The 18,461-nt window shown below is 41.8% G+C and overlaps 1 protein-coding gene across 1 annotated transcript in view; it reads right to left on the reverse strand.

The window, feature by feature from the left end:
* Nucleotides 1-18,461, reverse strand: part of ZNF521 (zinc finger protein 521) — a 765,169-nt gene that overhangs the window by 95,162 nt on the left and 651,546 nt on the right. Inside the window, 1 exon segment of the mRNA XM_030213661.1 lies at nt 627-742. Within this exon segment, the coding sequence (XP_030069521.1) occupies nt 627-742 (116 nt within the window).

Consider the following 18,461-nt stretch of genomic DNA (forward strand, 5'->3'; position numbering starts at 1 on the left):
AGACTACCACTAGAGCTGTCATTTTGAGGGAGAGCGCCAGAAAGGCAGGAGCGACTGGGATTTTACTGTGCGGGAAGTACAAGTTTTATGTGGTATCTTTTGGGGGTTGATTCCACTAATTTTATTGCAGGTCATGTGTTAATGTTCCCATTAGTGCACAGTAAGTGTAATGAGGTAGCTGGCTAACGCTTTCATGTCCACGCTCCACTCATGCTACATTCCCCCGAGGGGAAAAAAAATCTGTAAGACACGGTCTAATCTGCAGAAACAGGAAACTACTGCAAAACCACTTAATGTACTTGAGCAGCAGCCTGTTTCCATGCATTAACCGCGTGTTAATAGTTTAACACCCTTTAGTAAAAGTACCCCTTGAGTTAGGTCTCAAAGTAACACCATAATACCCACCTTGAGCTACTACTGAAAAAAGTGTGAGCAAAATCAAATAAATAATGTGATAGCCAAGACAAGTCCATTTATGTCCTCATTTCAGTGAAGGGACACAGCTCAATTTTTTTTTGTACTCAATATTAAGGTCAAACCCAAGCAAATAATACAGGAAAATCTGCTAGACGATACATGCCAAAACAGCAAGAGACAGACTAAAATCTTTCTGAGGGATACAATACCTGCAGCTCTGTTTGGAAGAAGAACTTTTGTGGACACTGTGTGCAGTCATAAATCTTGTCCTCTTGTCCATGGGCCGAAAAGATATGTTGCTGCAATTTGTTTGCTTGAACAAACACTGAAATGCCAAAACAACGACAATGTGGTTAGTTTATTTGGGATCATGATGGTCCTATGTAAAAGTAAATGTCCCATACTGTAAACTAGAGTATACTTTAGTTGCTTTTTCAATATAATTCAATGAAAATCTTCAAAATCCAAGCCTTCCCTTACTGAACAGCGACACTCGTGTGTATGTATATGAAAATATTTAGGGGGCCTTTTACTAAGCCACGGTAGCATTTTTAGTGTGTGCTAAATGCTAGACACCCCCACAGGAATATATGGGCACCTCTAGCGTTTAGCGTGTGCCAAAAACGCTAGCGCGCCTTTGTAAAAGGCCCCCTAAATGTCTTGCAAGAGTGTGGTTTACACTTTAAAGATTAATAGAAACCACAATTCCTTATGACAGTGGTTCCCAAACCTGACTGGCTGGGGTGCCTCCAGGACCAGGTTTGGGAACCACTGCCCTATGAGTAATCTACAAATTATTTAAATTTTGATATTCCAGAAAAATGAATTATGAACACAAATTGCAAACAACCAAGAGTCCTGCTTCTATATTTGCCTCGGGTGAACAGTAAGTAAAACATTTCCTCTTTAAAGTGTCTTAATGTTCAAAAATGGTAACCCCCCCCCCCCCAACTACATTGGGGACTGATGGTTATAGATGCCAAGTAGACCTACATTGAAACACTCTCTGGATATTTGTGAGATCAGCTGTGCCTACAACACACAATGTAAGGGTTTCAATAATACAAATATGTTTGGTTTTAATGACTAGAAAACAAGGCATTAAGACTATGCAACAGTTTACCAGGGAGACATACTATTAATAAATAAATAAATGCCAGAGGCAGTGTTTGGGTTGGCAGCTCTGACTTCTGATAGATGCCTTGTGTATAGTGACCTAAAAAGATTTGCTGTTATAAAATTAATCTGTAGAAGCAGGACAATTGATTAAAGATGCTGGCACTGGACTTTCCCCCAGATTCTATATAGCGTGCCTAGAGATCCGCGCCAGAATCCAATCACATTCTACAACCATGCGTGTAACTTAACAAGCGTGGATAACAGCATTTAACAAGCAATAGGCATTTTACATGCAAAACTCACTAAGTGTATTCTGTAAGGAAGTGTGCTGAACTTCTAACGTGCGCAGGCAAAAAGGGGCATGTTATGGGCGGGGAAATGGTCATTTCATGAGCATTCCAAAATGTATGCGCATAGTTATAGAATATAGCCCAGTGCATGTAAATCTACGTACCAGGATTTCCGCCACGATTTCATTGGTGTACATGGATGCACATAGTTTTAGGTGCTGAGATATCAACTAAGCATATTCTATAATTGGCGCCTAAATCTAGGTGACAATTATAGAATACGCTTAATCAGCACTGATTTCAGTGTTGATTTTTTGGGCACCATATATTTATTTATTACATTTGTATCCCCCATTTTCCCGCATAGCAGTAGGCTCAATGTGGCTTACAGGTTCCGGACAGGAGAGTACCAACTCCGGGAATATATACAGAATATTTAGAATCTCCCCATTATGGCTATCTCCAAAATTATTCTAACTACAATTCCACTGGAAAATATCAGAACATAATTTTGTTAATTACACATTTTAGTTGCATTTCTCATTAGGAAAGAAATCTGTACAGCTTTATTAATATTTTTTTGGCACACTCAGGGAGGAGGAGGGTGGGAAAAGTTAAAATTCTACTCGTGATACTTGAATCAATGCAGTAAACAATAGATATATTTATGGTTTGATATTTAATAGGTTTTCTATCTTATACTCCTCAGCAAAGATATATATATATTATATATATATATACATACAGAGAGAGAGAGAGAGAGATAGATAGATAGATAGATAGATAGATAGATAGATATAGACTGAAGTCTAACTAGCTAACTATATAGTGTGCTCTCTCTCTCTCTTCATATATACACCATGTTTGAAAAAAAAGAAAAAAAAACAGAACAGGACAATTTTTCTGTATAAAAAAATAAATGGCTGGGTGTACATTAAAATAAAACTTGGCTCACAAATAGGCCTGTGATAGCGCTATAAAATGATGATGTAACAAGTACATAGTGTGATGCATATTCTTTGCAAATCATGTAATTATTACATTACATAAAACTCATATATCACGCAAAAGCCATCAAGTTCGATGCAAGTAGCAATAACCAAACTGAAGTATACTTCAAGGATTACAGTACAAAAATTAAACAATAAAAACAATAAAAAGGTAAATGATGAGGCCAAGCCCGGAAAATATCTTTTAAAGAGAAATGTCGTCTAAAGTCTTCTAAATTGAAAATAATCATATGTGTGTCTAAGAAAAAGAGAAAGAGAGTTCCAGAATTGTGCTGCTTGATATGAAAAGGAAGCTTGGAATATTCTTTAGCATTATTTACAGTTGGTCCACATTCTTTTTTTTTTTTTTTTGCTGGAAGATAAGCACATAACATTTCTGAAACACATGAACAAAAACACTTCTTAAAATGATTCCTGAAAAACAATGGTCACTCAGTGAACAGAAAAAAACATTTGCAAAATCAATATAACCGTATCCTGGAGGATGAGAGCATTTGGGTCACTCTGTTATTAATAAAAATGTTAAGTAGCGATAACTATCTCTGTGCATGCTCTGTACCAAACAATGAACATTTCAAACATTTACTTTAAATTGTCAGTGCAAATAACAAAATTTGGCAAATATTTGTAGGCAAATTGATTTTGAGCATAGCTTTCTTTGCATTGTGTTATTGTTTTCATTTCTTCATATGATCTTTTGAAATACTTTTATTTTGTGTACCCTTCCGCCTCTTTATGGCTACTTAGCAAATTGGATGGCTCAATATTATTCATATAACCTTTGAAAATAACTAGATAAATGACTGCGCATTTACCGCCTGTCCACAAATGCACAGCTCACTTTGAATATCAGGCTAGAACTATTTTTTCATATAAACAGTTTTTATTGATGATAATCACCATTGTGAACATAATCAAACATCTCGTAAACATATGAACAGGTCACAGTTGCATGTATACATTGTAACTGCATCATCAATATTTTATACACCCTTTTTCTCCCCTCCCCCCCGATTAGCATCTTCACCTTCATCTATTTGCTTGCTTCATAGTGTCTAGTCTTTCCTGCTCCCATTACAACAATTATGTAACACAGAAGAACAAGACCCCCTTTACAGTGGTCAACTTGTAACTATACAAAATAAATTTTTATATTAATATCATACAGTGAACATATGCGTTTCCTTTATATTCCCCTCCCCCCCCTATCCTCCCTCCCTCCACCCTCCCCTACTGGACCTATTAACAGTTTAGAATCCTGCTTCTTCCAACTGATGTGAGGGTGTCCCAAAACGGGGACCATGTTTTACAAAATTGGTCTCCCCTTTTTGAAGCCAAGTCTCCCACTCTTTTCTTTTCCAGCATGCAACATTGCATCATAGCTCCTCTCCATTGCGGGACTCCTGGGGGCTCTGGCTGTAACCATAATTGTGTAATTGTCCGCTTGCCCATCAAGGTCGCCCTTTTCAAAAAGGCTTTCAGTCCCTCGGGTGACTTTCCTCGGATATTATAAACTTCAAAGAGTTGGCCTGGTGATGGGTGCCATTGTATTTTCCACATCTGAGACACATGATGTCCCAGCGTTTTCCAGAATTGAAACACCATTGTGCAGAACCAAAACATATGTCCCAAGGAGGCTCCCACCTGTCCACACTTTGGGCAATCATCTGTAGTTCTAATGGTCGCTTTAAAGGCTCTATGTGGTGAGATATAAAGCCGTAAAATAAATTTGTATTGCATTTCCTGCCATGCCGCGTTCTCTGTCGTCTGGTATACACCTGTCAGGCACAGTTTTATTTGCTCGGAATTGGGTTTCCATCTCAGTTCTTGGTGCCACTGCTGTGAGACGCTTGTGTAATCTGAAGTCCCCTGCGAGTCTCGAAGGTGGCGATGGAAGTAACGGAGGGGTACTTTTAATTGGGCCTCTAGGCCTAGTATATCATTCATAGAGTCCCATATTTGCTGTGTAAGGTCTGTTGCAGGTATTGACCTAACATAGTGTTTAAGTTGTAAGTACTGAAAGTGGTCTTTCTGTCCCAGTCCGAATTCTTCACACAGGGCTCTAAAGGATTTAATATTCCCATCTTCCGATACCACTTGAAACAAATATTTGATGCCACAGTTCTCCCATTTTTTAAACAAGGCGGAGCCTCCCCCCTCCGGGAATGCTAAATTGCCTTTAAGAGGAATCAGTGGAGTTGCTGCTTTATTCCATTTGTACATCTTACCCAGCCATTTCCATGTTTTACGCAGGGGATTTAAGATGTACCCATACTGACCCAACGGTAGGAGTTCCTTTGCTGGGGCGTGGAGCCAGTAAGCAAAATCCATTGGGGCTATCAATGTGGTTTCTACACTTGTGCACGAGAAAAACTCTTTTGCTCGAAACCAATCTGATAGATGCCTCAGGCCACATGCTATCGTTATGAGTTTTAAATCAAGCAGTCCCAGTCCCCCTCCCGAGCAGGGCTTCATAAGATTTTTCAAACCTGTGCGTGCCCGTTTACCCTGCCACAGGAATATAGTGAGGGTTTTATTGAGCCATCTCTCCTCTCTGTATCCCAGCGAGACTGGGATCATCTGGAAGATGTACGTCCACCTCGGAAAGATGAACATATTATACATTGCGATTCTCCCTTTCAGGGATAAGGGTAGACCTTGCCAACCATGTAGTGTTTCCTTTGTTCTATTTTTCAATGGGCCTATGTTTTCCTTATATAAGTTCGCTAAATCTTTTGGAATGATGACCCCCAAATACTTAAGGTTGTCTTCAGCCCACTGGAAGGGGAATGGGTCAACCCACCCCTCCTTCACCTCCTCCTGAATCGGGAGGGCTAATGATTTATGTAGGTTTAATTGTAATCCTGAATAGAACCCAAATTCCTCTATAACTTCAAGCAACCGTGGGACTGAGGTTCTTGGTTGTGTGAGTGTAAGAAACATGTCGTCTGCAAAGGCTAGCACTTTTATCAGTTGCCCATGCAGTGTTACTCCCCGTATATCCTGGTCTAGTAAAATCGTGCGTAGAAGTGGTTCCAGGTAGAGAAGGAACAGTATGGGGGATAATGGACATCCCTGCCTTGTGCCCCGTTCTATTCGGAAGGGCATAGATCTAGGGCCATTAATCAATATTTGTGCTGTGGTGTTATTATAGAGTGTCTGGATTGCTTTCAGAAACCAACCACTCAGCCCAATATACTCGAGTACTTGAAACAGGTATTCTCCATTAACTTTATCAAAAGCTTTAGCCGCGTCTAGGCTAACTAACAAGAGGGGGTCACCCGTAACCTGTCCATAAGCCACTGTAAGTAGTGCTTTCCGAACTTGCCTTACCGCTTGTCGGCCTTTAACAAATCCCACTTGGTGCTCTCCTATTAGATATGGAATATGAGCTGTCAGTCGGTTTGTGAGCACTCTAGATAAGATCTTAACATCTACATTGATGAGGGAAATGGGTCTATAGGAGTCTACTAGATCTTTTGGTTTACCCGGTTTGGGGATTAATGTTATTAAGGCTTCGTTCTCCCTTGATGAAAAGGATCCCCTAGTCACCACTCCCTCAAAATAATCTACCAAGGCTCCACACAATTGAGGGGCTAGCATCCTATAGTACTCATTAGAGAAGCCATCGAGACCTGGGGCGGAGCCCAGATTTAGGGATTTCAATACTTTAAAAACCTCTTGTGCTTCAAGAGGGGCTAGCAGTGCTTGGCGGGCTATTTCTGTTAGTTGGGGCATTTTTGCATCTTCTAGGTAGTCTCGGGTCAGGGGACCCCGCACCCTATCTTTGGCACTATATGTTTCCTTAAAGTGTTCCTGGAATGTATTAACTATATCTTGTAATTTAGTTAGCTTATCCCCCTTGGAGTTCGTTATCATTGAGATAAACCTTTGGGAGGTTTGTGTTTTAGCCACTCTAGCTAATAGTTTTCCTGACTTATTCCCAAAGCGTTGGAAGTTCAGCCGTCGAAACATTAATTGCTTCGTGGCTTGTTCGTGAATAATTGAGTTGAGTGCTACCAGGGTTGCTGACATGGAATCCCTGTTGTCTGGAGTGGGGTGAGTTATGTATTTCCTCTTTGCTTTCCTATAGTCTGCTTCTAATCGCAAAATGCCCGCAGCTAATCGTTTTTTCCTAGCACTCTGAAACGCTATTACTTCCCCTCTCATAACCGCTTTGGACGCTTCCCAGAATAATATAGGCGAGTCGCATGTAGGGTGATTCGTGTCCTCATACAGTTTCCATTTCCCCATTAGGTGATCTAGAAATTGTTTGTCACTGTAAAGGTAAGCGGGGAATCTCCAGTGGTTGATTGTTTTCCCCCTCTCCCTTAGGTCGAGTTCTACCCATATCATACTATGGTCTGAAATTTCCATAGGGCCAATAACTGCCTGTTGAACTTTAAAGAACCAAGATTGTGATATGAGAATATAGTCGATTCTAGACCAGGATTGGTGGGCTTTTGACTGATGGGTATAGTCTTTTGTAGTAGGGTGGAGGGAGCGCCACGGGTCAGTTAAATGCAAATGTTTGCAGAGTGCTGATATCCCCTTCCCCTTGCCCACCCCTGGTACAGCCGCGGGTGATGACCTATCCAGGGACGGGTCCTGCACCTGATTGAAATCTCCCGCCCACACCCAGGGAGCATCAGTGTATTGCAGCCCTAGTGCTATTAAGGACTGGAAGAATCTTGGGTCATAGGAATTTGGAGCATATATCGCACACAAATAAAAGCTCTGACCTTGATAATTAACTCGAAGTAGCACTATACGTCCCTCTGTGTCTTTGTATATTAGGGTATTGGTGCAAGGTAACCCTTTACGTACTAGTATTGCAACCCCACTCTTCCTGTTGCCCGAGGAGGAGAAATGGCTCTCACCCACCCACTGTTGACAAAGTTTTCCATGTTCATTATCTGATAATTTTGTTTCTTGCAGACATGCAAAGTCTATATTATGTCGCTTTATCTGAGATAGGATCTTATATCTCTTCACTGGCGATGTGATGCCTGAAACATTCCATGACAAGATCTTTACTCCAGATTGATTAATGATTTTCTAGCTTTGGGGATACTATCAGTAGTATTTCCTGACTTACCCCCGGGGGCCCAGCCTCTCCCCAGGAGCATACCTGCTGTATTTGGAGACCAAGATTCAAATTAGCTCTCATGTAATCATAGGTACCAGTAATATCCTTTCCCTTTACCCCACTAATTATCTTTCCATTTGTTCCCTTTATTATATCGTCCCCCACCCCTATCCCTCCCCTTATCCTCATATCTACCCATTCTTCCCATTCCCCTTCTCCCAAGAGGTGCCCTGAAAGGACTTTTCCCATCAAGGCCTAGTCACAATGTGCTGAGTGCCCCGCTCCCCCCCAGACATATCATTTTACCTTTAACCTTAGGCAATTTGAGTTCTCAGAAAGTGTCCTCAAATCTGGCATAGTGATCTTATCAAGTACAGAATCTGCTCACCACAGTTTTGGAGCAAGTTCATGTTGGTGTTGTAGGTGTTTGCAGCTCCTGGTTAATAAATTGTGTCGCTGATTGTTCTGAGGTGAAGGATATCCATTTTCCATCTTTCATGATTTTCAACGTCGCTGGGTACAGGAGCATAAACCGAGTATTTTTATTAATGAGTGAGGAGCAAATTGGGTGGAATTTTCGTCTCCTCTCCTGTACACTAGCTGAGTAGTCCTGGAATATTCTTATTTGGCTGTCCGCATATCTTAAATTGTCTCTTTTCTGCCGGTATCCCTGTAGAATCTCTTCTTTATGGAGATAATTGAGAACTTTTATTATGACCACTCTGGGTCTAGACCCCGGTTGACCCGGTCTCCCCAGTCTGTGGGCCCGTTCAATGCAAAGATGGCCTCTGCTGTCTGATATGGCAAATTCTTTAGAGAGCCATGTTTCCAGCACTGTGCTTAAATTTTTGTCTGGTATGGTTTCAGGTAGGCCCACCAGTCTGAGGTTGCATCGCCTAGTTCTGTTCTCTAGTTCGTCTAGCTTCTCTGCTTGGATTGTTAGTTGTTGCTTTAAGTTAGCTATATCCGGCTCATGTTGCTGCCATGTGTCCTCTAAGTCTGATACTCGTTTTTCAACCTCCGCCGTTTTGCTTGTTATTTCCGCCAAAGCGCCATCTATTTTCCCCAATCGGCTCTCTAATGCTGTAAAACGGGGTTCCAGTGCGGTTCCTACCGCTGTTACCAACTGTGCCAGCTGTCGGGCGGTAAATTCAGCCTCGCCTCGCGGGGATGCGGTCGCCATCTTGGAATCGCTGTTTGCCGCGAGCAGCTTTTCTTTTTCGCTTTTTGAGCTTTTCCTTGTGCTTCCGGGCGGCATAGGAACGAGATATTGTTCCATGCACCTTCCTCCGTTCGTTTACAAAGTCCGATCGGTTTTTTGGGGGTTTTCTTTCGGCGGTTTCGGTCGGGGGCGAGCGGGGCACTCGGAGCAGCACAAAAACGCTGTTACTGCTTCCACCGCATCACGTGACCCTCAGGCTAGAACTATTTAAAAGATAATTGCACACACATCAACAAATTACCAGAAGTTGATGAAAATTAATTAGGATTTTTCATTTTTTTTCTTAAAGAATACCACAATGTAAGACTTTGAGGGGTCCTTTTACTAAGCCGCGTAAGCGCCTACAAGTACCCAACATGCAGCAATTCAGAGTTACCGCCCAGCTACCGTGTGGCCTGTGCGGTAATTTTATTTTTTACACATGGCCATTGCTTTCAACTTGTTGAGTAACCACTAAGTGATTGGAAGTCTTTCTTATTTCATAAGGAAGAAGTTTGGTTGCTGTACACAGTACTCATTGCATATCAGAATATATTTGACCCCTGACGCAGGCGCTGTGCGCCGAAACACGCCCATGTCGGGTCTCTCTTGGAAAACTGATGTTTACAATTAAAGGAACTGTATCCCATTTCTGAAGGCTCTTGGTGCTTTCTTTGTTATATCACAGACCCTTTGTAGTCAGACCAGTGTAGAGTGCACTACAGTAATCCAGTCTTGATGTTATCATGGCATGCACAACTGGGATAAGATTTGCCTTCTCAATGTAAGGAGGGAAGCAGCGTAGTGATGCAAATAGTAGAAGCAGCTCATGAAGGTTGCTTGGATTTGGGGAATCTAACTATATTCCAAGGTTCCTGACTTGTGATTTGAGGGGGAGTTCATGCTTCCAAACAGAGGTGTTGATGTCAGGTATGTGTCCACTTGTGTTAGGGACACAGAGAAGCTCAGTTTTACTTGGGTTCAGGCAAAGTTTGTTGTGTTTAGCTCATTCTTGAATTGATGTTAGACGGGTAATCAGTTTATTCAAGGCTGTAGGTAAGTCAGGTTCAATGGGTATGAGTAGCTGCATATCATCCGCATAGATGTAGAACTGAGTATCCATCAACTGAATCAACTTGGCTAGTGGCTTCAGGAATATATTGAACAGAATAAGTGACAGCATCGATCCTTGTGGTACCTCACAGGTCAGTGCCCATGGTGGCGATGAGGTGCTGCAAAACATTATGGACTAATGCCTGTCTGATAGACAGGATCTGAAACAAGCAAGTACTGTTCCATTGATACCTGTTTCTACCAGTTGTGCTAGCATATCATGATCCACAGTGTCAAAAGCTGCTGAGAAATCTAGCAGTACTAACACTGAGGCAAATCCCCTGCCTCGGTTTCTACGAAGATCATCTAGTAGGGGATATGAGGATAATTCCCTATGTTTCCATAATCTTGTGGGCTATGCTGAACTGTCATCGTCCTTGTCATCAAAGGTTGTATGATATTGAGAGAATCTTGCAACAAGTGTTAAAGCGACAATCACCTGAAGGTCTTCTGCTGAAATTTTGCCAACCAGCATTGTTGCAGTGTTAATCTACTAGAATACAAATTGTATTGGGGGGGGGGGGGGGATTGTCATTAAACTACATATTGATGGCACCTCAAGTCTATTTTTAATGCAGCAGTTCTGTTCTAGGGTCCCACCAACTAAAACTTGTGTGAACCAGAGCAATTCACTAGGGGTATGCAGCAAGAACATTTTTTTGTAGTGTTGCTTTGAATGCTGTCTAGGGGAATGTTCTTTTTGTTCAGGGGAAGGAAGTTGGATTTTTTTTTTTAATTACATTGCTAATTACATTAGCAATTAGTGCACACACTTTCAGAAATATTGGTGGTGCAGAAATCAAAAGTTTTGCTGATTTAGCCAAATATACACTACAGAGTCACAGAGATTTCCATCCACTTACTCAATCTCTTAAAGAAAATGATATCAAATAGAAATGGGGGTTTTCCAATTACACTCACTTTTGAATATAAGGGACAACAATGGAGGATTCAAGATTTGGATACTGCTTTGGAAATTGCTTAAGAACTGAATTACAAATCCAACTTAAGTTTAGATTGCTTTATCACTCATGAATCAGAGGGGAAAATCGTGATCCTGAAGATTTCTACTTGATGTAAATAATTTAAGATACCGCCTACTACTGGGAGAGTGGTAAGATGGCAACCTGAAATTCGTATGCCCAATGGCCCAGCTGCCGTCTGAAGTTTTGTCTTCTTTACGTAAATTTCCTCTCTGCAATTGCAGTTACCTTAACTGAGGGGAAGGGGCCATCCGGCGGTCAGCCGCCGATGACCAGCGTTTTGTCCCCTGAGCAGCAAGTGTGGGACCGCTGTGCGATGAACTGCCCACAGATGAAAGGGTTGGCGAGTCCTTTGATTAGCACCAGTGAAGGAGCGTCGACGCTCTTGGACCTGGAAAAAACAACTCCATCGCTCCCGAATTATTCAACCACCATGTCTAAAGGAGTGGAGGAGTGAGTTAGAGGCATATGCTGAAACGGAGGACATTTACAGCAGAACCCGAATCGGCAGAACCACTCCTAAACACCTAAGAGAAATCAACTTTAAGTTTTTGGCTCCCGTGGAGGTTACATTGAATACCACCGGGAAGGCACTTCGGGACCTAACGGTGGCAGTAAATAATTTTGTTTCAGATATAATTTTATTAGAGAGTTGCATGGACAATTTAACTGAACCCTTTGAGAGTGAAAAATTGATATAACAAATGATTCTACACGAGCAAGAAGTGGTTATGATTTTGAAAATGATAGACCATAAACTTTGAATAATAAAATGAATATTATTATAGATGATTAACATCGAGATTATTGTTTTTCCCAGAGTTCCGGGTATGACTCCAAAAGTTTTCCTCAGAAATATTTCCTCAATTATTACTTTAAAAGGAGTGAAGCCTGTGAAAACTGGGATTACTTTAATCAGTGGGATTTGAATTAGAGGCCTAAGTATATGTATTGTTAAATAACTTCTGGTTTTTAAAAGATAAAGAATGTAATCAGATGTATTATTTCTAACTAATATTGGACAATAAGTATGTTTTCAATGAAATGATTTGACTATACACCGTATTGGCCTTGAAGAAACCAACCAGATGATCAATGTGGAATAATGAATTAGACAAGTAATATCGGGATAATAAGGTTAATACCATGGTTTTTTTTCTGTTTACTGTTTAATTGATCTCCTTGTCTTGTTTCACTCTCCCTATTTAGTGGTCTAAGGAAGAGAATAGAATTACCTGACTGAAATAATTCCTATATATTACTTTCTCTGTATTTCCAGCAAGTTGCTTTATCGCTTGTAAAAATTTAAATGGTTATAAATAAAAAAAAATAATAAAAAAAAAAGATACCGCCTACTACTAATATACCACAAGAAATGGATTTGATACTGTTAAGTTACAATAGGGATAAGTACTGGCTTTTTTGGGGGGACGTTTCTTTCTTCTTAGCTGTAATAACTACAACTTGAGCTTTTTTTAAACTTTACATTTTCTATTTTTCTTTGGCTACCACATACATGCTATAGTTTTGTGTGCAGGAACAGCCGGAAGAGCCTTTCTTGTTTGCTATTTGCCTTTTCTTCTTACTTTTTTTCTTCTTTCCTTGGAGTACAACCTCGATGGCCTGGAGGGTCTATTCCTATTGGGCATATTTGCCTGTCTGCTTGTATAATTTTCTTATTTTGTGGTTGTTTCTTTCATGGTTTTGGAGACAATGGGGGTCTTTTACTAAAGCTTAGTTTGAGTTATCTTCTGCAGGGCCCATCTTATTCCTATGGGCCCTGCTGCACATAACTCGAGCTAAGCTTTAGTAAAAGACTCCCATTGTTTGGTATCCAAATGTCTGATTGAGGGTGGGGGCATGAGAGCTGTAGGGTAGAGTTGGGGGAGGAGGGGAGGAGGAGGTTTCTTTCAGTTTATATGAAGGGATATATACTTGGATTGTTGATCTTTGAGTCATTAGGATTCAACATGCTCAAGATAAAAATGTTTACCTTTCAATACTGGAAGCAGTAAGTGGAGAGTTGATTTTCTTTTAATTGTTTTATATTTTTGTTTTTCTTTGAATCTCAATGTTGGTTAATACTTCGAATGTCAGAGGGATTATAGACCTATTAAGAGGAAGAGAATGTTAAGCTCCTTAATGAAGATAGCGTCTTCCATCGCCTTCCTGCAGGAAACTCACCTGTTACCCTTTGAACATGAAAAGCTACAATAGGAAATGTTAACTTGGGTTATTTTTGTTTCTTTTAAATCTAATAAGAGAGGTGTTGCTACTCTATTTGGCAAAAATTGTCCTATGCAAATTACTACTTCAACAGTAGATAAAGGCCAACCTATTACATTATCTAACTTGTAAGCCCCTAAACACTGGAGCTGCACAATTTTTCTCTCTTGCCGCTTAAAGTTAGTAGCAAAGGTGCATTATGTTTGGGAGAAGATTTTAATTCTATTCTCTTCCCAGATAATATGTTGCATAATAAAACAGTAGCCAATTGTGACCCTAATATCCTACATATGCATCTTAAGCAATTACAACATTAGGATGCATGGAAGGCACTAGGTGTGAATGTATCTGGCTATACATTTTATTCCTCGCTATGATACCTATTTTAGAATTGACTGCTGGTTTGTTTCTGCTGATGTTTTGGATGAGTTGAGAATGTTTAACATTGGTCCCGCCTTATTCCTCCTAGTAGATGATCTTATAACAGATTTGTACAAGCTTGGCAAGAGTATTTAAAATTCAATTGTACCCAGGATATGGTATCTTCAACAGTTGACAACCAGTAGAAGAGGAGATGATCCGTAAACCAGCAACAGTAAAGAAAGAAGCAGACCAGAAAGAAGCGCTGAACAAATGTATTAAGACAGATACACAATGTGGCCATGTTTCACCCTATGGCTGCGATAGGGGTGGAGAACTATTGGGGATAAAGCAACCAGCACTTCCCTAATAGTTAAAAATCAGTCCAAAACTGCAAAGCAGTACTTCTGTTCACAAAGGCAGACTTAGCACCTCATAGACAGCATTGGTCTTATAATAGGTGACAACTTGCTCACCCCAAGCTTGTGGAACTGTTTGTACAAGCTTGGCAAGAGTATTTAAAATTTAATTGTACTGTCACAGTCTGTCACGATAGACACGGTGACAGCCACCGGTAGTGAGCCCTTGTGCTGTTCCAAGATCAGAGGTACCAGGCCAGTAGACATGAATTGTATTGCAGGATAGCAGTCAGAAAGCCCAGTTCTTCACCTGCGATGGCCGCCGTTCTCCAGCGGTTGAGCATCTGGGTGCTGGCGACCGACAGGACGTGAGGAGGGTCTGAGCAGGAGAGACTACCTGGAAAGGTACCAGGAACACGAGTAGTCTAGGCAGCAAGGGAGTGAGACAGGGCAGTGACCTCAGCCAGAGGGTAAATACTGATACAGGCTGTGGTACAGGCAGGCAGCAACAGCAGGCTACAAGATCAGACAGGAGGCTGGCTAGCCAACAGCAGAGTCAGGTTCAGGCTTACAGGTTCAGGCAGGCAGCTAGCAGAAGGCAGAGTCAAGTTCAGGCTTACAGATTCAGGCAGGTGGCTAGCTGAAAGCAGGGTCAGGCCCAGGCTAATGGTGCAGACCGGCGGCTAGCAGACAGTAAAGTCAGGTCCAGGCAATAGGTTCAGGTAGGTGGCTAGCAGAAAGCAGAGTCACGTCCAGGCTAACAGGTACAGAAAAGGCGACTAGCAGAATTCAGAGTCAGGTCCAGGCTACAGGTTCAGACAGGTGGCTAGCAGAAAGCAGAGCAAGGTTTGGACTTACAGGTTCAGGCAGGCAGCTAGCAGAGCAAGGTTTGGACTTACAGGTTCAGGCAGGCAGCTAGCAGAAAGCAGAGTCAGGTCCAGGTTAACAGGTTCAGGCAAGCAGCTGGCAGAAAGCAGAATCAGGTTCAGGCAGGTGGCTAGCAGAAATGGGCAGAAAATGGCAAATGGAGAAAAACAGCAGCTTAACCAACAGGAAAGTAGCTAAGGCACTGGACCACGACCCGGCTCAGATGACCGTCAATGGTAGCTGTACCCTCACACGGGAAGCCGCAGCAGAGAGGGAGGAGCCAAGTGTTCTGCATCAGCGCCATCGCGGCTGGGCGGTCCAGGGGATAGGTCAGCCACAAGCCAGCATGTCAGGCCAAGTGCGCTAGTGCTGTTGTGGCCGGACGCACCGCAAACGACCTCTGTGACCCCGGGATTGTGACATGTACCCAGGATATGGTATCTTCAACAGCTGAACCACACCATTAGCATTTGTGTAGATTCTTTACATCATGATGTTTATCTAACTAGTGTTGAACTAAAGGAGCTGATTATGTTTGACAATTTGAGATTTATGCTCAGTATGCCTCACCTCGATAGGTCAAGAATAACAACCAACATAAACAAGTCGACAAGGGCATAATATAATATAAATCACAATTTTTGAATTAAAATAACTTAACAGTTTGTTGAGGCTATGGATCACTTCACTCGGCACCTTCAACAGTTTAGGCATACCACAGACAATTGCATAGATCCTTTACATCATGATGCTATCTAACCAGTGTTGAACTAAAGGAGCTGATAATATTTGACTGACAATTTGAGTTTACTTGTCTCTCATTCTTAAGAGTTCTGTCTCCAAACACAATTGTGTCCTTTGGAGGAGACTCACAAACACACACAGGATAGAACTATCGTAAAATCTCAGTAAGAGGTCAACTTAACTCCTTAGAAAGCTCTAGAACAGTTTCATATCTTTGACTCAAGGCATTTTTACAAATATGAAAATACACTCACTAAACTTTTATGTAGCAGCTACAAAAAAATTAAAGAGAAAAGGTGGATTGTTAGCCTTAAGAATGAGGATCCTTTGCTGAATTTTATTCTTCTCTGTATTCTTCTAATATCACAACTGGTGAACAGATAATTTTACATTGGTTAGATTCCCTTCAATTACCTATGCTTTCTGAAGACACTAGAGAGATTACTGACAGGCCATTTACCACATTGGAAGTACAATAGGCAATTAAATCTTTGAAGCACTGTATAAGGCAACAGGTCCAGATTTTTTACTGGCAGAGCTCTATTGAGTTATTTCAACTCATTTTACCCCACACCAAGCAGAGCTGTTCAACAGTATTTCAAAGAAAAGAAAACTCCCTGATTCTTTTTATGAGGCTTCCATCACAGTAACCTATCTTTTTATTGAATACCAATTAAAATATTTACAAACATTTTATGTGCTCATATTATTATACTCACTGTCATTCATCTAAAACAAATAGGCTTTATTAATGGTTGCTATAGAAACATAGAAACATGATGGCAATAAGGGCCAAATATCCCATACAGTCTGTCCTTCACCACTAACGCCTCCTTTTCCTAAGGGATCCCACATGCTTTCTTAAATTCTGACACAGTCTTCATTTCCATGACCACTACCGGGAGGCCATGCACCACCCTTCCCATGAAAGAGTATTTTCTTAGATTCCTCCTAAGCCTATTTCCTCTTAACTTCATCCTATGCCCTCTCATTCCAGAGTTTTCCTTCATTTGAAAAAGGCTCTCCTTTACATTAATGCCACTGAGGTATTTAAATGTCTCTATCATATTCCCTCTCTTTTGGCTCTCTTCCAGCGTACATATGTTGAGGGTCATAAGCCTCAACATATGGGGAAACAATGCTATAGTTGGGGAACAGAGATCCCCAGAAAATAAATAAATAAATAAAGGCTGAGCAGAAGCATAGCCTAGGAATGGACTATGTGCAACTAGGTCTATTCACACCAGTGGCATTCCTAGGGGGGCTGACACCCGGGGCGGATCGCCGATGCGCCCTGCCTCCCAGGTGCAGAGCCCCCCGGATGCAGCGCGACCCCCCGGTGAAAGGACACCACCCGCGAAGGAACCCCCCCTCCGAGTGCATGCCGCTGGGGGGTGCCGCACGCGCCTGTCCTCCGTTCGTTCCATGCTTCTTCTCTGCCCCGGAACAGGAAGTAACCTGTTCCGGGGCAGAGAAGAGGCATGGAACGAACGGAGGGCTGGTGCGTGCGTGGCACCCCCCCCCCCCCAGCGGCGTGCACCTGGGGCGGACCACACCCACCGCCCCCCCCTAGGAACGCCACTGATTCACACAGTGAAAAATTACAGCAGTGTTAAGAATTAAGAGCATTTTATGCTGGTCAAGAAGAGAGAAACCTCTGTGTGCTGAGCTTTTTAACCCAAGGGAACAGTTCTGGTGGGTTAAACTGGGAAAGGGTGGTGTGGCACATGTTACATGCATGGAAAGGTAGTTTAAACCTTTTCGTGCAGTGCTCCGCAAACAATAGAAACAACACTGACCGGCTGAACCTGGAAGAGAGGGACTGCCCATGACAAATTACTGCTGTGTGGAACCAGAGAAGGGCTTTGGTAGGAGTAAATCCTCACTGGTATATGTTTGATGTGCTATTGTCTGTAAAGAAAGGGGAATATTACTTTGTTACTGGTGCTTTTGTGTATGCCAAGAATAAAGGCTTGTCTTTTCCATTTGTTACAACCGCAATGAATGATTGGTTTTGGGAAATGCTGGGAATTGTGGTCATTTGATGAAAAGGCTTCCATACGGTTAGGTTGAACTAGTTCTAGGGGAAGTAGGAACAGCAGGAAGGCTACAGCTCCCTCTCAGTACCAGCTATACCTGTGTGAGACTCCCTCAGGGACCGCTCACTCACCTTAACCTGTCGTCACCCTGACTTGCACCCTAGGGCGCCCCTTAGTGGTGACAAAATGTATGAACATCCATGCTGTTCATATTGAGGTAATCAAATCTATGGCACATCAAGCATCATACATGTACTTCAAAGATTCTTTTCAATGAAAAGAACAGACAAGCAGATCTGCTTTAACTACTGATACACCTTTATGGGTGCTTGCAGAGAACTGAACATTATCTCTGAAAATTTACAGTCCCACCATCAAAAGATACCTTTGTGACCAAATATGCACTTTTTTCACACATGGGAGGGCCTTGAAAACATATGATTGGGATTGCTTGATGTATTCTCAATTCCATACCCTCAGAAACTGGGCCTACTTGAGTCAGCCCAAACTCCAGACTATTTTCCTTGCACTCAACCATTAAAAATACAAGACTTTTGGTACCAGTATCCACTGATCCTAAGTCATTGTTGATCCTAACACCAACTATACTTTTGACACAAAAGACTGGAGTGATAGCAATTCTG

This window comes from Microcaecilia unicolor, chromosome 1 (genome assembly GCF_901765095.1).
Source record: "Microcaecilia unicolor chromosome 1, aMicUni1.1, whole genome shotgun sequence".
Taxonomy (NCBI): domain Eukaryota; kingdom Metazoa; phylum Chordata; class Amphibia; order Gymnophiona; family Siphonopidae; genus Microcaecilia; species Microcaecilia unicolor.